Source organism: Xenopus laevis, chromosome 9_10L (assembly GCF_017654675.1).
Source record: "Xenopus laevis strain J_2021 chromosome 9_10L, Xenopus_laevis_v10.1, whole genome shotgun sequence".
Classification (NCBI taxonomy): Eukaryota; Metazoa; Chordata; class Amphibia; order Anura; family Pipidae; genus Xenopus; species Xenopus laevis.
This window is the reverse complement of record NC_054387.1, coordinates 54,667,283-54,686,911: the sequence shown is the minus strand read 5'-3', so window position 1 is coordinate 54,686,911 and position 19,629 is coordinate 54,667,283. Positions and strand designations below refer to the sequence as shown.

Sequence of the window (19,629 nt, the reverse complement as noted above, 5' to 3'; positions counted from 1 at the left end):
CATAGAGCCCAGAACAGCCACCAGGTTAGTGTTGCCACCCGGCCGGTATTTTACCGGCCTAGCCGGTAAAGCACCAGCCAAGGCCGGGCCAGTATTACAAATTTACTGGCAATGTAGCTGCCGGTAAATTTGTAATACACCTAAAAAAAGCCCGTGGCCTGCTCCCAGCCTGCTCCAAACTCACCATTTTTTCCTGGGCTCAGTGGCGTAACTAGGGAGGAAGCAGACCCCGCAACGACAGAGGGGCCCGAGAGGAGAGGGGGCCCAGCCGAAATTGATGTCCTCCGCCTTTCACACAAGCATGCGTCAAATTTCCATGTCTAACATCCAGTATATTTGTTGTCTCATGGCTTTCCGTAACTAGTGTGCTTCAACAACCTCAGTGTCTACTTCGTTTTGCTACTTCCACTGTCTCCGCAGCCCTTCTCAAGCAGTTCTTAAGCAGTTCTTGGTCGCCTGCGTCACGAGGCGGAGCTTTCACCTGTCACCGAGCAACCAGGACCAGCATTCATTGGCTGAGAGCATGGTTCCTGTCTTTACAGTATGATAGAGTGATATGGAAAAGTGTGGGGTACCTACAGCCTCTGTGTTTGGTTGGGGTTGGGTACTCTATGGGAAAGTAAGGGTTCCAGCTTTCGTGTGGAGACATGGGGCTATAATGAGAGGGAAGGTAAAACGGCGGAAAGGCAAAGATCGGAAAATGCGCTGGTTACACACAGTAACCATAGTATTGCGCTTGCGATTTTTCTGCGCTCTTGGTAGCTTGTTTGGAACCATAGCGCATTACTTGCAGCTGTCCTAGGAAGCTGGAGGTTGTTATATTCATGCGCACCACCTATAAATACATTTCATTATTAGAGATGAGAACATGATATATATGTGGGCGCCGTAAGTGTATATACATAGTTTATCAGATGGAGATAAACATTGTTGAAAAGGGTGTTGTTGTTCCGGGGGTGCAACTACAGAGGAAGCAGACCCTGGAGGTATAGGGGCCCCATGACGCCCAAAATAACGAACAATTTCAACCTATATTGGGACAACCTCTGGTTATGTTGGGGGCCCTAAAATTAATTTGCTGTGGGGCCCAGTAACATCTAGTTATGCCACTGCCTGGGCTTCTTGCCAAATGTGTGCATTTGGCTCCACCCCCTTTAGCGCGTCAACGCACAGCCCCCTTCAGTGTCACAGCCCGCCCTTTTAACCCCACCCCCTCCACATGCCGGTGAAGATTTTTTTTAAAGGTGGCAACCCTACACAAGGTGCAGTTAAGATGCTTTGTAACAATTTTGAGAAAAGCAAATAAATAATTGTAACAATTTAGATAAGGTGGTCCCTTGGGAAAAGTTAGACTCACAGCTTAAAGGGCAATTCACCTTCATTGGCAAATCTGTAATAACTGGAAAAAACACACAGAAACATGTTCAAACTTTCATAAACTGCAACATTTTGTAAAATGAACATGGTAATTAGGGAGTGCTACCACAAAAACAGGCGGCTGCGGGTTTTATTTCCAAAATGTTGGGAAGTATGTCTTTTACACATCCATGCCAGTGTATCCCAGACAGGAGAGGTTGGTAATTGTACAATAAGTCTGTGCCAGTGCTAAATCCCACCCCTTCCATCCGGATCTGATACGTATTAGAATGGACTTGCCAGGAACCAAAATGGCAGTGTCAGGCTCGAACACCTCCCTCCGCTCTTTCCTCCCTCCATTGCCGCGCTGCCCCCTGGGAGTAGGAGGAATCAGAGCCTGTTGTCGGCGCCATCTTGTTCTTCCAGAGAGAGATAGGGAGACTATAGCACGGAGGCCCGACTCGTACAATGGGGAGAAAGAAGAAGAAGCAGCTCAAGCCATGGTGCTGGTATCCTTTTCCCACCCGTCAGCTGTTTGGCCCCTGTGGCGGTTAGAGCGAGGCCAAAGGCACCGTCCATTGTGTCGGGCCCTTGTCTAAAGAGAAAAAGGTGGTCGGGGGGGTAACATAAGAGGCACCGGTAGTATAAGGTTCAGTAGGGCCGGCTGTGTATGGGGACTTTTGGGGTAAGGAAGGGTTTGTTGTGCGTGGGAAGGTTCTAAGTGGGAAATATGGGCTGAATGTAAGTTGAATATGAGTTATGGGGGCACGGTGTAGCCCCGTGGAGCAGTGTAGAAGTTGAGGGGCGGGAGTGTGTGTGGCTCCCTATGTGTCTAGGGGAAGTGTTTGGTGAGTATGTGGGAGTGGTTGTTATATGTTTTTATACGAGTCTGGTTGTATAATATGCATAGGAGTCATGAGAGGCGTCTGTGTGTGGGGTCCGATGTTGTTTTTTGGAGAGTGTTGAAGTTTGAGACAGTGACCTGTAAAATGGGGGGCAGTGTATTCCAGGTGAGGGTTAATCCGTGCTATTCACAAGTGCACCCCGAGTGGCAATATGTGTAGTGTGATGGTACCTTATACTTGGCGTTTCGCAGATATAACACAAGTCATAATCCCAGATAGTAACCTATAGTAACCAATCTAATCTGTTTTGACTGCATGTTCAAAAGCATATATCTGTTTGCTATGGGTTACTGAACTGTGTGGTCAGGATGGCTGTTAGGGTGACCCCCCCCCACACCCACATGCAGGGATCAGGGTTGTGTGATGGGGTGACACCCCCCCCCCAGACACGGGGATCAGGCAGGTCTGTATTTGTGTGTAAATTGTATGCATGTGTATACCCATTAGTTGAACTGCGCTATGTGTTTGTGTTTATACAGAGTTATTAATGATAATCTAGTGTTTATCTAAGCTTGACAGTGTATATAGTAAGTGTGCACTTTGTCAGCGTGTTATATTGAGGTGTCAATGTGAAATATTGATACGCGGGGGCGGAGGGAGGATTTATATGTTTGTATAGTCCCTTAACTACACAACAGGTATTGCAACAGAGACTTTGATGATGAGAAAATCCTGATTCAGCATCAAAAGGCAAAACATTTTAAATGTCACATCTGTCACAAGAAGCTTTACACAGGCCCAGGCTTAGCCATCCATTGCATGCAGGTACGTACTCCAGCTTTGCAGGGAGGGGGTTGAGTTGTTAGTTGCATGTATAGCCAGTGTGGTGGGCCTGTCAGACTGCATTTAGCACATATGCCCTGTTTTAAACACTGACTGTAAAATAGTATGTATCAAAGATTTAAGGTGACCATAAATATATAGGTAGGAGCTTTAGTTAATTCCTGCTTTATAATCAAATTATTCAATTTCTTGGGAAAATTTCAAAAGGTCCCTTCGATATCGAGAGATAATGTGTTGGCACATAGATAAGGGGTTGGGGGAGGTACCAGAAGTGAGAAGACCTAAATCTCACTTGATTCATCTCTTGTGGGTAATGGGCAGTGTATAACTGCATGATAATTGATTGATCATGAATGTATTTGGGATGATAGACTGCCATTTACTTCCTCTGTAGGTACACAAAGAGACCATAGATGCTGTGCCAAATGCTATCCCTGGAAGGACAGACATTGAACTGGAAATATATGGCATGGAAGGGATCCCTGAAAAAGACATGGAAGAAAGGAGACGAATACTTGAACAAAAGACACAAGGTGAGATTTCTTATTGGAACATACCTAAATGATATAGTGAGCACCCCCTTTTTAAAATCTGATTGACACTCTTATTAATGTAGACACTTTTTCAAGTCTGAAGTTAAAGATAGAATATATAGCGTGATTGGTCGGGAGCAGTCATGTCATGTGCTACTAGGGTGGCTAGATAAGCCTAATGCATTTGGGCTTTCTCTTGTGCAGTTGATAGTCAGAAGAAGAAAACCAACCAGGATGATTCTGATTATGATGACGATGATGACACAGCACCATCCACTTCATTTCAACAGATGCAGACACAGCAGGGATTTATGCCTACAATGGGACAGCCTGGAATTCCTGGCTTACCTGGTGCCCCAGGAATGCCCCCGGGTAAATACTCTATTGGCGCTATAGCTATTGACTTAATATTGCTGCAGTTTCCTATTAGTGTACACATTGAAACACCAGGTTGGGTATTTCTTCTTTTATTAGTTACCTATTTGACTTGCCACTATGATTTAAAGGGCATCTATAATCCAAAAAATGCTACCCGATGAGTGCTAGGCCACCCGCCCAGAGAGGGTGAAGCCCAGGCTGGCCATTCATGTTATATGGCTGTAAACAAGCTCAGGTGTGTTGGCTGCTGGCTTTCAATAATGCCACCAATGATCTTAGGCCTCGTGTCTGTCCTCCTCAGAGTTATTACGGCATGCATAAGGTAATAAACAGTTTAAATGTCCGTTTCTGTGTTATAATGGGACTCTGAACCCACTTGCCCCTTGATTCTGTGCATTAGATCACTGTTACCTGGTAGTGATAATGTCATGTTTCCTTCGTAGGCATTCCACCTCTAATGCCAGCAGTGTCCCCTCTCATCCCTGGAATACCACCTGTAATGGCAGGGATGCACCCACATGGGTAAGCACCATTCCATATAAAGGAACCGTAACACCAAAAACTGAGTGTTTTAAAGTAATGAAAATATCATGTAGTGTTGCCCTGCACTGGTAAAACGGATGTGTTTGTTTCAGAAACACTACTATAGTTCATGTAAACAAGCTGCTGAGTAGCAATGGCAGAAATTGAAAAACGGCTATATGGCACAGGATAAATAATGGATAACAAATAGCATTATGTTCTACAGAGCTTATCTGCTATCTGCTGTGTAACTTGAGCCTTTTCTCCTTTGAATAGCTGCCCCCATGGCTACACAGCAGCTTATTTATATAAACAATAGTAGTGTTTCTGAAGCAAACACAGCAGTTTTACCAGTGCAGGACAACACTGCATTATATTTTTATTACTTTAAAAAATTTCCTTTTTTGATGTTACTGTTCCTTTAACAGAATAGATTATTTTGTCATACATTTGCCTTCCATGCAATATGTTGTAACCTTTTCTTTCTAATCAGGTTGATGCCAATGGGTGGAATGATGCATCCACATGGGCCTGGTATCCCCCCTATGATGGCTGGATTGCCTCCAGGTATGATGTGATTGCTCTGGCAATAAAGATAATGATGTGCAGATTAACCACAATTCATGAGGGTGCACTGTCGTGTGTAGATATGTATAGCTGGGCAAGGACCAAGACCTATTGCTCTCTCTTGGCAGCATGGCTTCCATTTAATCTCACATGTAAGAGGCAGTTATGCTGATTTTGAACATTTGCAGAATGCTGTAAATTAAGTATGTGTATTTACTTATTTTTAGGTGTGCCGCCTCCTGTTGGGCCTCGCCTAGGTATTCCTTCTGTGACACAAGTGCAACCTGCATTGTCTCCAGCTGTTGTCAGCAGATTACCTGCCCCTAGCACTTCTGCCCCAGCTCTGCAGACTGTCCCCAAACCCCTCTTCCCTAGCGCTGGACAGGTAAGATTGAATACCCAACTGCTCAGCATCTGATATACATAACACAGGAGGCATATAAAGGCATATGTGTCTTTTGACACAATTTTGTGGAATCATAATTATGGCTAGTATGTGAATAAATATCCTTCTGCTACTGATGTAAATGATTTGGCAGGAAGATGTTGGACAGGTTTGTCCCCTTTACACAGCTCTCCCTGCCTTTGGAACAATAACTATGGATAGTATGTTAATGAATTGCCTACCCTGTTGTTGGGTGTAAATGATGTGGCAAGCACATAGGAGACAGGTTTGTCCCCTTACAGATTTTATACTACTGTCTTTGGAAAAATACGCTATAGAAAATCTGCATAGACGTAGGTACTTGCCTGTGAAGCCCAGACTGGCCATTCTCTTGGTTTTGATGCACAATTTGCTATAACATATATTTTCTATGTGCATTTATAACTCAAACCCTCTGTTCCTTAGCACAGGTTCAGAGCTACCACTTCTAGTCTCTTTCATCTTTTCCTCTTTTTGTGCTGCAGATGGCATCTCCTGTCACAAACTCAAGTACAGCGGCCTCCAATTCAGAAAGCCTGTCTGCACCTTCTAAAGCTCTGTTTCCTAGCACAGCGCAAGTAGGCAGCAAATACCGGCATTCTCATTCGCTTCTCACATTAACCCTTTGGACTCGCCTATCACTATTAAAACTATATCTCATGTTCCATTGTGAGCTGCAGATACAAACTCCTTGTGGCCTTGCTGTTAATTACCCTACAGCTGTGCCCTTACCTCAAATCATGGAAATGTCCCCTAAGTTTGTCTGTTCATCTAAAGGGTTAATGTGTGTAACGTGCTGTGCATTTGAGTGCTCCAGTATTAGTTTTTGCATGGATACTATTTGTGTGATTAGTATTTATATGCAAGATCATGAAATCTGCTTCAATCCCTTTGTGGAGGAGCAAATTCATAAACAAAAGCACTGTAGTAGTAGGGCCAGGTGGAACCAATGATGGGAGCTCCGGAAGCTTATTCTATAGGAAAATAGCTCTCTTTTGAACTTTCGAGTTGTTATGCCTCCCCAGTGCATCTGCCATTGCAGTGCTGGAATCTTCACATTGATTTGGGAGGAACTGTTATAGAATCAAGTCCACCTAGGTGTAATATGTATCCTAGCTTAGTTATATGCAGAGTGGTAGCTCTTTGCTTTGTGTCTTGCTTCTGCTGGCAGTTGTAATGCAGTCATTGCTTTGAGTAATGTTGTTGATTGTATCTCTTAGACTGGTTTTTATGGGTTTCCTTTTCTTGCCAGGCTCAGGCAGCCATTGCTGGACCTGTGGGAACGGATTTCAAACCCTTGAACAATGTCCCTGCTACCTCTGCAGAACCTCCTAAACCAACATTCCCTGCTTACACACAGTCTACTATGTCAACCACTAGCACAACAAATAGCACTGCTTCTAAACCATCCACTTCCATAACAAGTAAGCCTGCCACCCTGACAACGACTAGTGCCACTAGTAAGTTGGTGCACCCAGATGAGGATATATCACTGGTAAGTAGTGAGAGGAAATATTCAAATGTGGTGGGTTATTACTGAACAGTTATTATTGTCTGTATGATGTTCTAAGAATTGTACTGCTCCACAGTGTTTGCACTCTTTGTCATGTCATTGTATGCCCAGCACCCAAATTGAATGATAGATGTTAGAGTAGCTTTATTTTCCCATGATGCTTAGCTCTAGTAAATGGCTGACCGATGCAGTACTTGCCCTTAGTTTGTTACTAAGATGCTGTTAGTAGACATTGGTATCATCAGTAATAGGTGCAAATGTGAAAGCATGTTCTAGTTGCTGTAAATTTTTATGTGTGCACATTTCTTTCTTGTCATTTCATAGGAGGAGAAGCGTGCTCAGCTTCCAAAATATCATCGTAACCTACCCAGGCCTGGTCAGGTTCCCATCAATAATCTGGGTAGTGCAGCAGTAGGGCCTTTGGGAGCCATGATGGCTCCTCAGCCTGGAATGAGGCATCCATTGCCACCCCACGGTTAGTATCTTGTGCTAGTGTTAGTCTACTGTCTTCAAAAGCCGGGGGGAAATTGTGAGCTAAGCAAAGATGTTTATACTCATAGCATAGCTGAGCTTTACTAATTCAATCTTTCAAATTCACAGTCACCCTGCTTTTTCTCCTTTATTTCCAGCTTGAATGTCTGCCCCCTATGCTGCACAACAGCTTGATTATATAAACTATAGTAGTTTTTCTGAATCAAACACAAAGCTTTTACCAGTGCACAGCTGATATACTTTCAGCTTTTGGTGTTACTGTTCCTTTAAAAAGAGGAGTCTGAGGTACCATAAACTGAGGAGTCAAGAGCTGAAGGCTTTATGTACCGACTCCACAGCCGTGCCTCTCATAGGTCTCTGTATCTTTCAGGGCTGCAGTTGTGACTTGATTATTCAGATATCAATTATCATTTTGGGTTTGCATGCTTATATGCTCTATTTCTATAGAAGATTACTAGACAACTGTTATAGTTTTTGCCCTTAAAAAATTTTACTAGCGCTAGATATTGACTCTAGGTTTTATATTGAAAATGTAATGTATTATTTATCTCTGCAGGTCAGTATGGTGCCCCACATCAAGGAATGGCCGGTTATCATCCTGGTGCAATGCCTCCCTATGGACAAGGACCCCCCATGGTTCCACCCTATCAAGGTGGGCCCCCTAGGCCTCTCATGGGGATAAGACCTCCTGTAATGTCTCAAGGTGGCCGTTACTGATGTTTCTGCACCAATAAATAGGTTTGGAGATTAAACCTTTTCTCATCTTGTGCTGTGTATATAGCCAAGCTTCCGTCACTTAGATCTTCATTGTGACTAAAACGTGTCCCCTACATACCCGGAACTTTTGGACATTTTGTTTTACTTGTGGGAGGGTTATTTTTATTTGTGGGCAGGAGTTTGTGGGAAAATAAACCAGAAATATCCTTGATATTGCAATTTATACTGTATGGCTTCTTTTTCATGTTTCATCTAGGTTTTTAGAAGTGGCGTATAGTAAATATGGTTCGTTTAAATGTGAAGGCGCCAAATACCACCTTAAAGGCAAGTTCTGTAATGTTACTTTGCTCTCTGTATTATAACGCCTTCACAGCATTCTAGGGTGCTGTTGGACTTTGGTCCCCAACAGTGGTTGGTGAGGGCTGTATCTGTTGCACCTAAGTTACTGTATTTAGGTCTCTGACTCCCCACCTGCTAAAGTTCAGCCAATTTATGTGTTATGTAAAGAACTTCATTGTGTAATAAAACAAGCGAAACCTTTCTGACTTCTTATTCATTACCAGCTGTGGAGCAGCTCTGTGAGGTTTGTACCAATGCATGCCACACTATTTTTGCTGTAACATATGCTGCATAACTGCAGCTGCTCTAAATACTTTTTTCTTTTTAAATGATGCTTTAGTTGCATGCAAATGTTTCCTGTAAATCTTGTGCAAAGTTGCCAGACCTGCCCACGTTGAATTTTTTTAAAATAATGTTTATCACATTTCTGAATGAAGTGTACCTTAGCGCTGCTGTGGTTGTGCCTTAGCAATGATTGGTTAACTCTGTGATTGGTGATTCTTGGGCTCACCTGCAATGTATTCATGGAGACTTGTTTCTTAAAGGGAAAAATCACCAAAACAGAAATATTTCAAACTTGCCCCATTTAAAGTCTATTGTATTCTGTCACATTTTCTGCACTTAACTGCTGGCTGTTCATTTGTTAACTAATACTAATTAAAGCAGAGTGCTGTAGACCGGCGCTGTCCAACTTTTTCTATTTAGTACTCTTGATAATTCACTACTACATGACCCATAAATCTTGGAGGGGCCAAATCCAGCCCCCAAACCTCATTAACCCCGCTAGATAACGTGTGTAGGGTATGTAGTGGTGTCTGTCCTCTTTATAATATTACTGTTTTATGATATAGAAAAACACATTACCAGAAACAGCTTCCTATTGTGAAAGCAATCGGTGTACACACGTTTTCCTTGGTGAGCCAATAGGGACCCTCATTCTGAACAAGAGCACAGACAGCAGGGAAGTCCAGGGTGCATTTATCGGTTGTATTAAGCCTGATCTATTTTTGGTGATACTTTTTCCGCTAAGCAGCTGTGGAATTTTGTAATTGTGGCCCTGATACAGACTGACAGAGTTTTGGGGCTGGGAATATATTAAAGAAACACATTTGGGGTTCCGTGGCATTGTAATTTGCCAGAGGCTGCACTGTACAAACTGCCAGTGGTGGTGTGTTGTCTGTGTGACTGTGTCACTATTTAGTGTGCTTGGAACTAGCAAGTTTATTCAGGTTAACCTGATGGCTCCTACTGTCTGTTGCTTTGGTCACTTCATTGTAAATGAAGGAATGACTTTGCATGAAGTTGGTAAAGAGAGCCCTATCTTAGATTGCCCAAATCAAGCCATTGAATATGTGTACAGGTCTGGCTGCTTTGCAAGAGTAAAGGGATTCTGCCATTCCAATATCTTAGATTGCCCAAATCAAGCCATTGAATATGTGTACAGGTCTGGCTGCTTTGCAAGAGTAAAGGGATTCTGCCATTCCAAACCATAAATGGGGATCGAACAGAAGCAAAACAAGTGATTTATTCAGCTGCACACCCTTTTATTTGGGGCTCTCTCATAGAGGTATTATTCAGTGCTGATCACTGGGGGCCAGTAATAAGGCTAGCAGCGCATAGCCACAAATCAGCAGGTAGCATTTACTAGTTGAGTTTTTAAAGAAAGCATCTGGTTGCTTTACCCTCTTTTTACTACATATCCCTATGTATCTGCTAGAACACTATTTCTATATTGTGGCCTGGATGCAACAACAGCTCCTGATGTAACCTCCAGTCCTGACATAAATGATGTTTCTAATCATTTTCGTAAATATGATTTGCTTGGGTGCATTGTCTAGTATAGACCAATCACAGTCTGAACTGTAAATTTTTATGGCCCAACCCTAGCTCTAGGCCTCTCGTCTCTGATCGCTGCCCTTGCTGAGCTGTGTAAGGCACCGCATTGAATGATATTTTTACGAACTGGCCTCGGCTCGATCGTATAGTTGCCTGAAGCAGAGTCCAGTATAGCAGCTGCTTCTTGTGAATCGTAGGGCTGTTTGTACAGCCGTAACCTATTTACTTGGTCTGCTTCTGTTGGAAGCCAACAATGTAGTGGTAGTATCCCTTTAAAATTATTGATTTTGTTTTACATTTTATTTTCCTTTTCTGATAAGGCAGCTATATATGTGTAGGTAGGTAGGAAGTGCTCCTGTTCCACTGATGAGTCTCTGTCTCTAGATGTTATAAGATCCTATTGATTCGACTTTTGTTAATGGACCTGGAAAAAAATGACATTTGCATGTGTATCAGATAAAACAATATAGGACCTGTTCTAAAATATACATTTTTCTTCTCCTTATAGCACTGCCATGGGACAGGCTGAGGCTGAGTCTCAGTGTTGCCCTGTTCAGTTTGAGGCAAGTGGGATTTATTTTCTTTTCTTTCCGGGGCTTTCACAGCTTTAGCTGTTGGATATATATGTCCCCAAACTTGCAGCAAGTTTGGTGAAAGCCCCTTTTATTTCATTTAGGGACATTTCAGTTCATTGCTGTGTAGTGTTGTCTGACTGCAGGGGGGTGCTGAAACAGGGCTATCCAATTGTAGACTGGTGTGTTTGCTGTGCTCCTCTAGGCATCTTACTTTTACTTTGTGATATTTCATTTTCACATCCGGGTTCAGATAATAGGTCCAGCACTAATCTAGTACTTCATCCCTTGGGATACAGTTCTTATTATATTTATATAGTATACTAATTGTTTAAGACCAGATTTGGGGGCGGTTGAGGATATTCCATGTTTATTTTAAGTCTGCTTGTATTCCTGTAGTTTTCCCATGGTAGGCAGAAGCCTTGTATGTTTGGGCCACCCCCAAAAAAATACTTATGGGTGCTTCATTTTTATAGTAACTATCCAAACTTTTTCCCTTCTAGTTATACATTGACACCCATTCCATATGAAATGGGTGTCCTGCTCCACTCCTGCTCCACTCACATCAGGTTCATTCAAACTAGCAGCTGCCAGAAGCTAAACTGCAATGAATATAGTTATTTCTCCCTTTGGTGATTTGGGGATGAGGTTCATTTTCTGTTTATAAAGGTTGAACCAAGAATCTGGTTATTTGGGGTGGGGGGGTTGTTTTAATTTTTTGTCCATAACAATTGAGCCCAGAACCTCAAAATATTTCAGACTTTATTTCAGTGTTTGAACCTGAACTTAAGGGGCAGTTAAAAGAACCAGATCTTTATAGGTGAGGGAAAGATGGTATATTTTCTACAGTGTAATTTAAGATTGCCTTTGCACAGTGATGTAAGCCCGGTAGATAAAGCAGCAACCATCATGTAATCTATAAAGGCTGGAGTGGACAGATGTCTAAAATAAAAGCCAGAACCCAACTTCCTCCTTTGCTCTTAAACTGGCCCTGGCCATAGACGCAAAGATGCCATCCTAAACAAAGGTTTGTATGATTTTTGGAGTATGTTGTGTATGGAGTGTCCCAACATTTTTTGTGCAATAGGTCGTTCAGTTGATCAGACAGGTTAAAAGATTTATTTCAGCTACCAATATCTCTGCATGTATTAAACCACAAAAATATACTCATGCATTTATAGTTAAAAACTCACATCTATAAACGTTAAACCCATTTGTCCCCACAAAAAAAGCCTAATGTGTTTCATGCTGGTCCAAAACAGCCTGGAGAGAACACTGAATTGGTTTTACATATAAAAAAAAACTATGGATATGTGGTGTGACTGGTATAGCCTGAACATCTGTGCAGTTGTTGGGCTTGGTGAAGCAGTTTGAACAGACTGACACAGTCCACTTTGCTCACAGGCAGTCTATACGGACAGGAGATTGTCCTTCTAGGAATGTGAATGAAGCAGTGGAAGATATGGAAGCGAGAGGCACCACAGAGCATTCCTGTGACTGATAAAATCGGCGTGTTTAAGCCACTAGCCAAATGTTACAGACAAAGTGTACATTGCCATGTGTGGTTGGAAATCTGCCCTTTCTCTTTGGCTAATAGCAAACTAGATGACAGACATTCAAATTGCCTTTAGTTTATTATTGCATTGACCACAAATATGGTCCCTCTTTGGCTGGCCTACTGAATATATAATGAGCATCCAGTGCCCTGTGTGCCCATATGTGGTGGGTTTTTATATGTAGTGACAACAGGCTTCTCGTGCTCCTACATCTCAACTCTGAAGTTTTTGACCTATAGTCCATTTTTATACAGTTTATGCTTGAATAAACCATATAAAAATGGACTATAGGCCAAGTGCGATCATAAACCTGGACTGGATTCCATTTGAGCAGGTGCAGCTAGGGTGGCGGTCTGTTTGAAGACAGAGCAGGGAGTGTGCCTTTAGCTCACAGATGCATCGTGTAACATCCTCAGCCAACCAGCCTCTTACAAAGCTCACAGATGCATCGTGTAACATCCTCAGCCAACCAGCCTCTTACCATATCTGGATCAGATTCCCAGATTGGGTTTCTAGGTACCAATCCTTTATTATTTGTAACTTTTCTCGCTTTTGCCTTTGGTAGCTTATAGGATGTGCTGTCTGTTAATATATTCCTTCCTGCATCTCCTGGCATACACATGTAGATACATTTGGCTGCCTGGATGCAATGTTTTAAGTGTTGATTAGTTTTTCCTTGTGAAATGGACTGTGTGTGGAGGTAATTGCTGATAAAACCATACTTGCTTTTTTTCCCAGACTCCCACTCTGTGAAAAGATGAGTGCTTCAAACCAGGAACAACATGTTAGGGGTGCCAGGGATTCTGTAGAATATAAAGCACAGGGCAGCACTGATGGCTTTTCAGCCTTTTATATTCTTAAGAGCCACATGCAGGGATTGTTTTGTGCTTCCAACCCACCAGTGGGAATTTCACCCCCAGTACAATACAATAAGCACCATGATAAACCCATTCAGTGGCGGGAGTTATCTCAAGAGTCTTCAAAAGCATTAACCTTAGCAGCCAGTGAATATATCCTGTAGTTTTTCTAGTCAGCCCTCCTGTCAGTGCAGACATATGAGTTATGTCCAGGTTCACCTCTGTAGGCTGGACAGTAGAATTGGTCTCTTGGCCCCTCCCTCCGGATATATTGGCTGGCTCCACCTCTGTTTCCCAGATTATTTGTCCTGCCTTGGAGCTGAAGGATAGAAATCTCTTCTTCCCAATTTTTTCCCCCCTAACATTATTATTGTAAATTCTACGATCGCAGGGTAGGAAGCATGCTGAGCTGTCTCCCGACGCTTCGACCATTCCCTGGACTTCTGACTAAACCAAGGGCAGAGTATGCTGAGCTACTGTTATGCCCAAAATGTTCATAGCACTTATACTAGACAGTAAATAGGTATGTGGTGCTACCTACAGTCCAAAAAGACTGTTACAAAGTGCACATGACTGCTTCAGATCAGCCAATCGCTCCACAACTCCATCCTCCAATACGGAATTTGGATTAAGACTACTTTTCAGTCATCTCACCCACAGTCTCAGACTACAAAACGTAGCATTGTCTGACCTCTCGGACCCTGAGGAAGGCCCTGCGTCTAATCTTGATGCCCTATCAATTCAAGATTCTGAGCTGCAACCCTCAGACCAAGGCAATCCTGCGACCAGCAGCAGCAGGCTTAGCCCGCACAGCAAAACATTGGGTGCAATAGATCACCCACCACCCACCCTCTTCAGCTGAAGAACTATCATGGGACATCAATAGACCGAATACAACACTTTCCTTCCCGACACCTCCATTTTAGAAAAAGCCAGACTAGTGGCAAAGTCTACTGCCAATTCAGTGTTTGCTAGACGCGCCCTCTGCCTACGTCACTGGTTGGGAGATACAGCATCAAAGAATAAACTGCTACATTTATGCTACATGGGGGAATCTTTGTTTGGCCTGCGCCTCAAACAAATTATCACAGAGGTAACAGGAGGGAAGAGTACCTTCCTTCCGCAAGGAAAGAACGGCAGTATTGATCAACCAAACAGGTCTACACCTAACAAGCTTTCGATCCTTTTGCTTGACCAACTTTTCCAGCTCTAACACAGACCAGACTACTAGGCGAAATAGACAACAGTGGCAGCAACCCATTAGACCGAGGAAAGTCCCCACGACAAAGCCGAACTTCTACATGACTGCCCTCCACAAAACCCAAGTCCCAAAGTAGGAGGTTGACTCTCCAGATTCCTCTACTGCGGACAATTGGGTTTTACAAATAATTCAAGAAGGCTACAAAATACACTTCACCACCCTTCTGCCAAGACGATTTGTTCCCTCAATAGTACTCCTCAAAAACACATACTACACCAGACTGTAAAATCCCTCTGGCAAGCGGGAGTCATTACATCAGTTCTAGAACAACCTGTTCCTAGTAACAAAAAAGGAGGGTACTTTTTGTCCAGTACTTGATTTAAAAAAAACTGAATGTCTTCATCCACAACCAAAAGTTCAAAATGGAATCCGGTCAACCATAGGCTTCATGGAACCTGAAAGCTTTATGAACTCAATCAATCTTCAAGACGCATACCTCCATGTACCCATGCATCCAAGTTCGCAAACGTTTCTGTTTCACAGCAGGAGACCAACATTTCCAGTTCATGGCTTAACCCTTTGGCCTGTGCACGGCTTCGTGAGTGTTCACGAAGATCCTGACACCTATAGCAGCCCACCTGAGGACCATGGGAATCTATGTGCTATCATATCTTGGTGAACTCCTTTAAAGCGACATCGGAGCCTTCATCAAGAGCTCTTCTCCAAGATGGTAAAAAATGGGGATTGCTGGACATAGACATGCTGGCATGCAGCCCACCTGAGGACCATGGGAATCTATGTGCTATCCTATCTTGGTGAACTCCTTTAAAGCGACATCGGAGCCTTCATCAAGAGCTCTTCTCCAAGATGGTAAAAAATGGGGATTGCTGGACATAGACATGCTGGCATCCAGGCTCAATTTCAAAGTCCCCTGCTACTGCTCCAGAACCAGAGACCCAAGGGCAGCATTCACATACACCATGCCCCCCCCATGGAACTTCAAGACAGTATATGCATTTTTTACTGGCAATATTTCTCAGAATCATTGCCAAGATAAAACGGCAACAGGTAACGGCAATTCTGATTGCCCCAGACTGCCCCAACAGACTGTGGTATAAGGATTTAGTGAACATGTCCATATCCAGACCATGGCGGCTCCCTCTACGCCCAGACCTCCTGCTCCAGGAGCCAGCTTGACACCCCAATCTAACCATGCTTCGTTTGACGGCCTGGCACTTGAGACCAAGCTATGGACCCAGAGGGGATTTTTGCCTCCAGCAGTAAACATCCTCATTCGGGCTCATAAAATGTCCACAGCAAAGCCTACCACAAGGTCTGGCAAGCCTTCCACTCTTTATGCGCATCGGCTAACCTGGTAACATAGCCTATCACAGATGATAACCAAATTCCTCACTTCAGATTTAGGATTTGAGAAAGGCCTGGTACCCAGCACCGTCAAGACTCAAGTTTTGGCCATGTCCATGCTATCGCAGGTCAAATGGTCTGAAAACCCAGATATTCAGCAATTCTTAAAAGGGGCTCTCTGACTCGGACCCCCCTTCCATGACCCTCACACCACCATGGGACCTAACACTAGTGCTATCGGCCATGCAGCGTGTACCCTTTGAATCCATGCAATCCTGCAACCTGAAGTAGCTAACCCTAAAAGTCGGCCTAAAGAGTTTCCGAAATAGCGGCCCTTTCACATAAGGAACCATGGCTAATCATCCACAGTGATAAAGTAGTCCTTCGGACTGTTCGGGCTTCTTATCAAAGGTGATATTGAAGTTCCATATCGACCACAAACTCCTCCTCCTCATATCGCTTGCTTCTGGGCGCTGATCAATGGACACAAGTCGTGCTATTATCCAATATGGCTTTATTTAATATCAAAGCTACATTAGTGGGTAAAAACGAGTGTTTCGTGCCTGCTAAGCTAGGCACTTCCTCAGAGTTGTGCAAACATCACATGTTAAACGATTAAGTAGTTTTAGAAGTGCATATTAACATTTGAAGGTAAACTGATGCCAGAGATGCATATACTTCACATTTAAAAGGTAAAGTTAAACATGTCAAGTGGTGTGTAAATAATATAAATTAATAGAATAAATATGACTATATATATATTAATCCATCATGTGTACTATTAAGATAGAGGTGCAGGGTGGGACAGCACTCCAAGGATTTGAAGACAAGGATATAATGTCAAGAAAGTGAGCAGGTTTATTCAATCCGACGTTTCAGTTCCACACAGGAACTTTCTTCAGGGAAGAAAGTTCCTGTGTGGAACTGAAACGTCGGATTGAATAAACCTGCTCACTTTCTTGACATTATATCCTTGTCTTCAAATCCTTGGAGTGCTGTCCCACCCTGCACCTGTATCCATTTATCTTTTGGATTAGCACCCAGGTCTTTTGCCACTTATGGTGTGCGGAACATCTGCATCTCTACTATTAAGATAGAATATATCATTATACATAATCAAATATATAGAAAGAAAAACAAACAATCATTAATATCATGTGTAAACAAACACTAGGTCAATTTCTTTGAAGTAATCCAAATTAAAACTGTCATGAGATAGGGTTCTCTATCTCTTAAGTATTACATAGTAAAGTTAACAATAAAAAAAGTAGTGTTTTTTCAGAGTTAAACCTATAACATAGTGAAACAATAGCCTTATCTCATCTCTGCATCCTCAACCGAGCTTTTGCTAATCCTGTGTAGCCAAACTCAAAAGCAGCATAGTCTGTGACAAGGTGTCATCATAATCGGCTCCCAGTATGTTCCTCCTTCCTGACAAAGTCCAGCCCCCTGGCATGACTTCAGATCTGCATCCCCCTGGAGGAGTCAATCCTGTTGATCCTCTCCCCCCACACCAAAGTTGATGTCATAAAGACATGCCCTTTTTCAGAAGCCTGCCATTTACAATGAATTATAGGGATTGTAGTTTAACATTATCATTCAATTAGTATATTTAACCCTCCCCTCCACAGTTGCTCATAATGGGGATCAAAGAGTAAATATGCCAATTTGAACGAATGCTATAAACAAGCTATAATCTCAGCCATAAAGCAGGGTAGGGATGCTTTTTTAATGGGTATCAGAAAGGAGCTGTACCAATGTGAAATATTGGGAGGATTATAGACATGTAACAATATTGTGGAGATTAGAGGTGTGCTCAATACTGGGGACATGAATAATACTGTGGGGATGGAAACAAACAAAAAGACCAATTATAAGAAATGAGTAAAAAAATTTACAAAAAATCTAAAATAACATTTTGAAGAATTAAAACAAATTATAAATACTTAAAACAAAATAGTTGAAAAACATCTAGAAATAAGAAACAAAATAGTTGAAAAACATCTAGAAATAAGAAATAATAAATTAGTTTAATTTACTGTAAATTTTAAATAGTGTTAAGGATTATAGATTGGTGGAATGTAAAAAATTAAAAATCATAAATATTAAGAATTCAAATTGATAACTGGAATTGATCAATTAAATCATAGATTAAATAAATACAATTTAATTAATATGGGAAATTGGAGGATTGCGCTATATGAAATAATCCATCTTTTTATGGCTTTATGAATTAACTATTATGTGACGTGTTTTACTAAATCATTATAGGTAATATTGAAATAAAAAATATTAACAAAGGGATGAATAACCTATTTTAGATAAGTATCAGAATAATATAGAAAATGAGTGTAAAAATTTATTTGGATTACTTCAAAGAAATTTACCTAGTGTTTGTTTACACATTATATTGATTGTTCTTCTTTATATATATATATATATATATATATATATATATATATATATATATATATATATATATATATATATATATATATATATATATATATAAAATTATGTATAATGATGAATTCTTTCTTAGTAGTGCACATGCTGGATTAATATGGATATATAGTCATTTATTCTATTAATTTATATTTACACATCACTTGACATGTTTAATCTTTACTTTTAAATGTAAATGATATTCACCTCTTGTACCAGTTTACCTTTAAGTGATAATGATATGCACTTCTGACACTACTAAGGGTAAGGCCACACTTGTCTTTGCGGCGACCAATCTCCCCAAACGCCTTCCCTCACTCTGCACCGGCTAAAAGGAAAAAGTTTTTCATTTTAGCTGGCGCAGTCAGGGAAGGCGTTTGGGGAGATTGGTAGCCGCAAAAACAAGGCGATTAGTTGCCAGGCGACCAAATCTCCCCAAAACGTCCAGTGTGGCCTTACCCTTAATCATTCTACATGTGATGTTTGCACAGGTTAGCAGGCACAACACGTTAGTTTTTACCCACTAATGTACCTCTGATATTAAATAAAGCCGGATTAGATAATAGCAGCTTTTGGATGTCCCCATTTGTCTGCACTTTGACAGGTGGGCTGACTGGAGAAAAAGGGATTTTGTACTCACCGGAAAATACTTTTCTAGTAGGCCCAAACTGTCAGTGCAGTTAGTCCCATCCAGGCTGATTTTAGTATGGGTAAAAGGACTGTATCCATCTTATCTCTCTATCACTATTCTGTTGTCTCTTGACCTTCCTTCCTCCTTTGCTGTCTCCTCATATCCTTATCAATTTTTCAGAGGTGGAGCCAGACAATATATCCCGAGGGAGGGGCCAAGAACCAATTCTTCTGTCCTACCCAGAGGTGAACCTGGACATGTCCAAACTGTCAGTGCAGACATATTGGTTGAGTACAAAATCCCTTTATAATACACAAAAGCCATAAATATCCTGTAAATTGTATCCTTATAAACTGTGACTAGTGATGTCATCAATTATAAACCGTGAGAAGTGGTCATTTTTGTCACATGACCCACTAAAACTTGTGTATTATAATAAAGTACCCCTTGTTGGAAAATGAGGATATTAGAAGTATCCTCGGAGTTCCATGACCTGTATAAAAGCACTCCGCCATCGGCGTCATGCTTTTATATGGTCATGGAACTCCTCTGTGACTTATAATATCTTTATATTTTACATTAAGGGGTACTTTATTCACTTTATTATGTGCATTACCTCTACTTATGTTGCCTTCTT

The 19,629-nt window shown here is 41.8% G+C and overlaps 1 protein-coding gene across 2 annotated transcripts; it reads left to right on the top strand.

Moving 5' to 3' along the window:
- Positions 1–1,710: 1,710 nt before the first annotated feature.
- On the top strand, positions 1,711–8,730 carry LOC108701216 (BUB3-interacting and GLEBS motif-containing protein ZNF207-like). Of its 2 annotated transcripts, XM_018235546.2 has the most exons (11): positions 1,711–1,865; positions 2,900–3,026; positions 3,439–3,577; positions 3,782–3,949; positions 4,399–4,477; positions 4,971–5,044; positions 5,272–5,429; positions 5,954–6,046; positions 6,721–6,963; positions 7,306–7,456; positions 8,030–8,730. In XM_018235546.2, exons 1-11 carry the CDS (start codon positions 1,825–1,827, stop codon positions 8,188–8,190), a joined length of 1,434 nt encoding a protein of 477 aa, XP_018091035.1. In that variant the 5' UTR covers positions 1,711–1,824; the 3' UTR covers positions 8,191–8,730. The 2 variants fall into 2 exon arrangements, with proteins under 2 accessions (XP_018091035.1, XP_018091034.1); XM_018235545.2 differs by lacking the exon at positions 5,954–6,046.
- Positions 8,731–19,629: the final 10,899 nt, after the last annotated feature.

Bases quoted from the DNA above. Each gene is read 5' to 3' on its own strand.
- LOC108701216 (XM_018235546.2), top strand. From the start codon at position 1,825: ATGGGGAGAAAGAAGAAGAAGCAGCTCAAGCCATGGTGCTG. The intron at 5,045-5,271 runs GTATGATGTGAT...ACTTATTTTTAG, and splicing joins GATGGCTGGATTGCCTCCAG to GTGTGCCGCCTCCTGTTGGG. The intron at 5,430-5,953 runs GTAAGATTGAAT...TTTGTGCTGCAG, and splicing joins TCTTCCCTAGCGCTGGACAG to ATGGCATCTCCTGTCACAAA.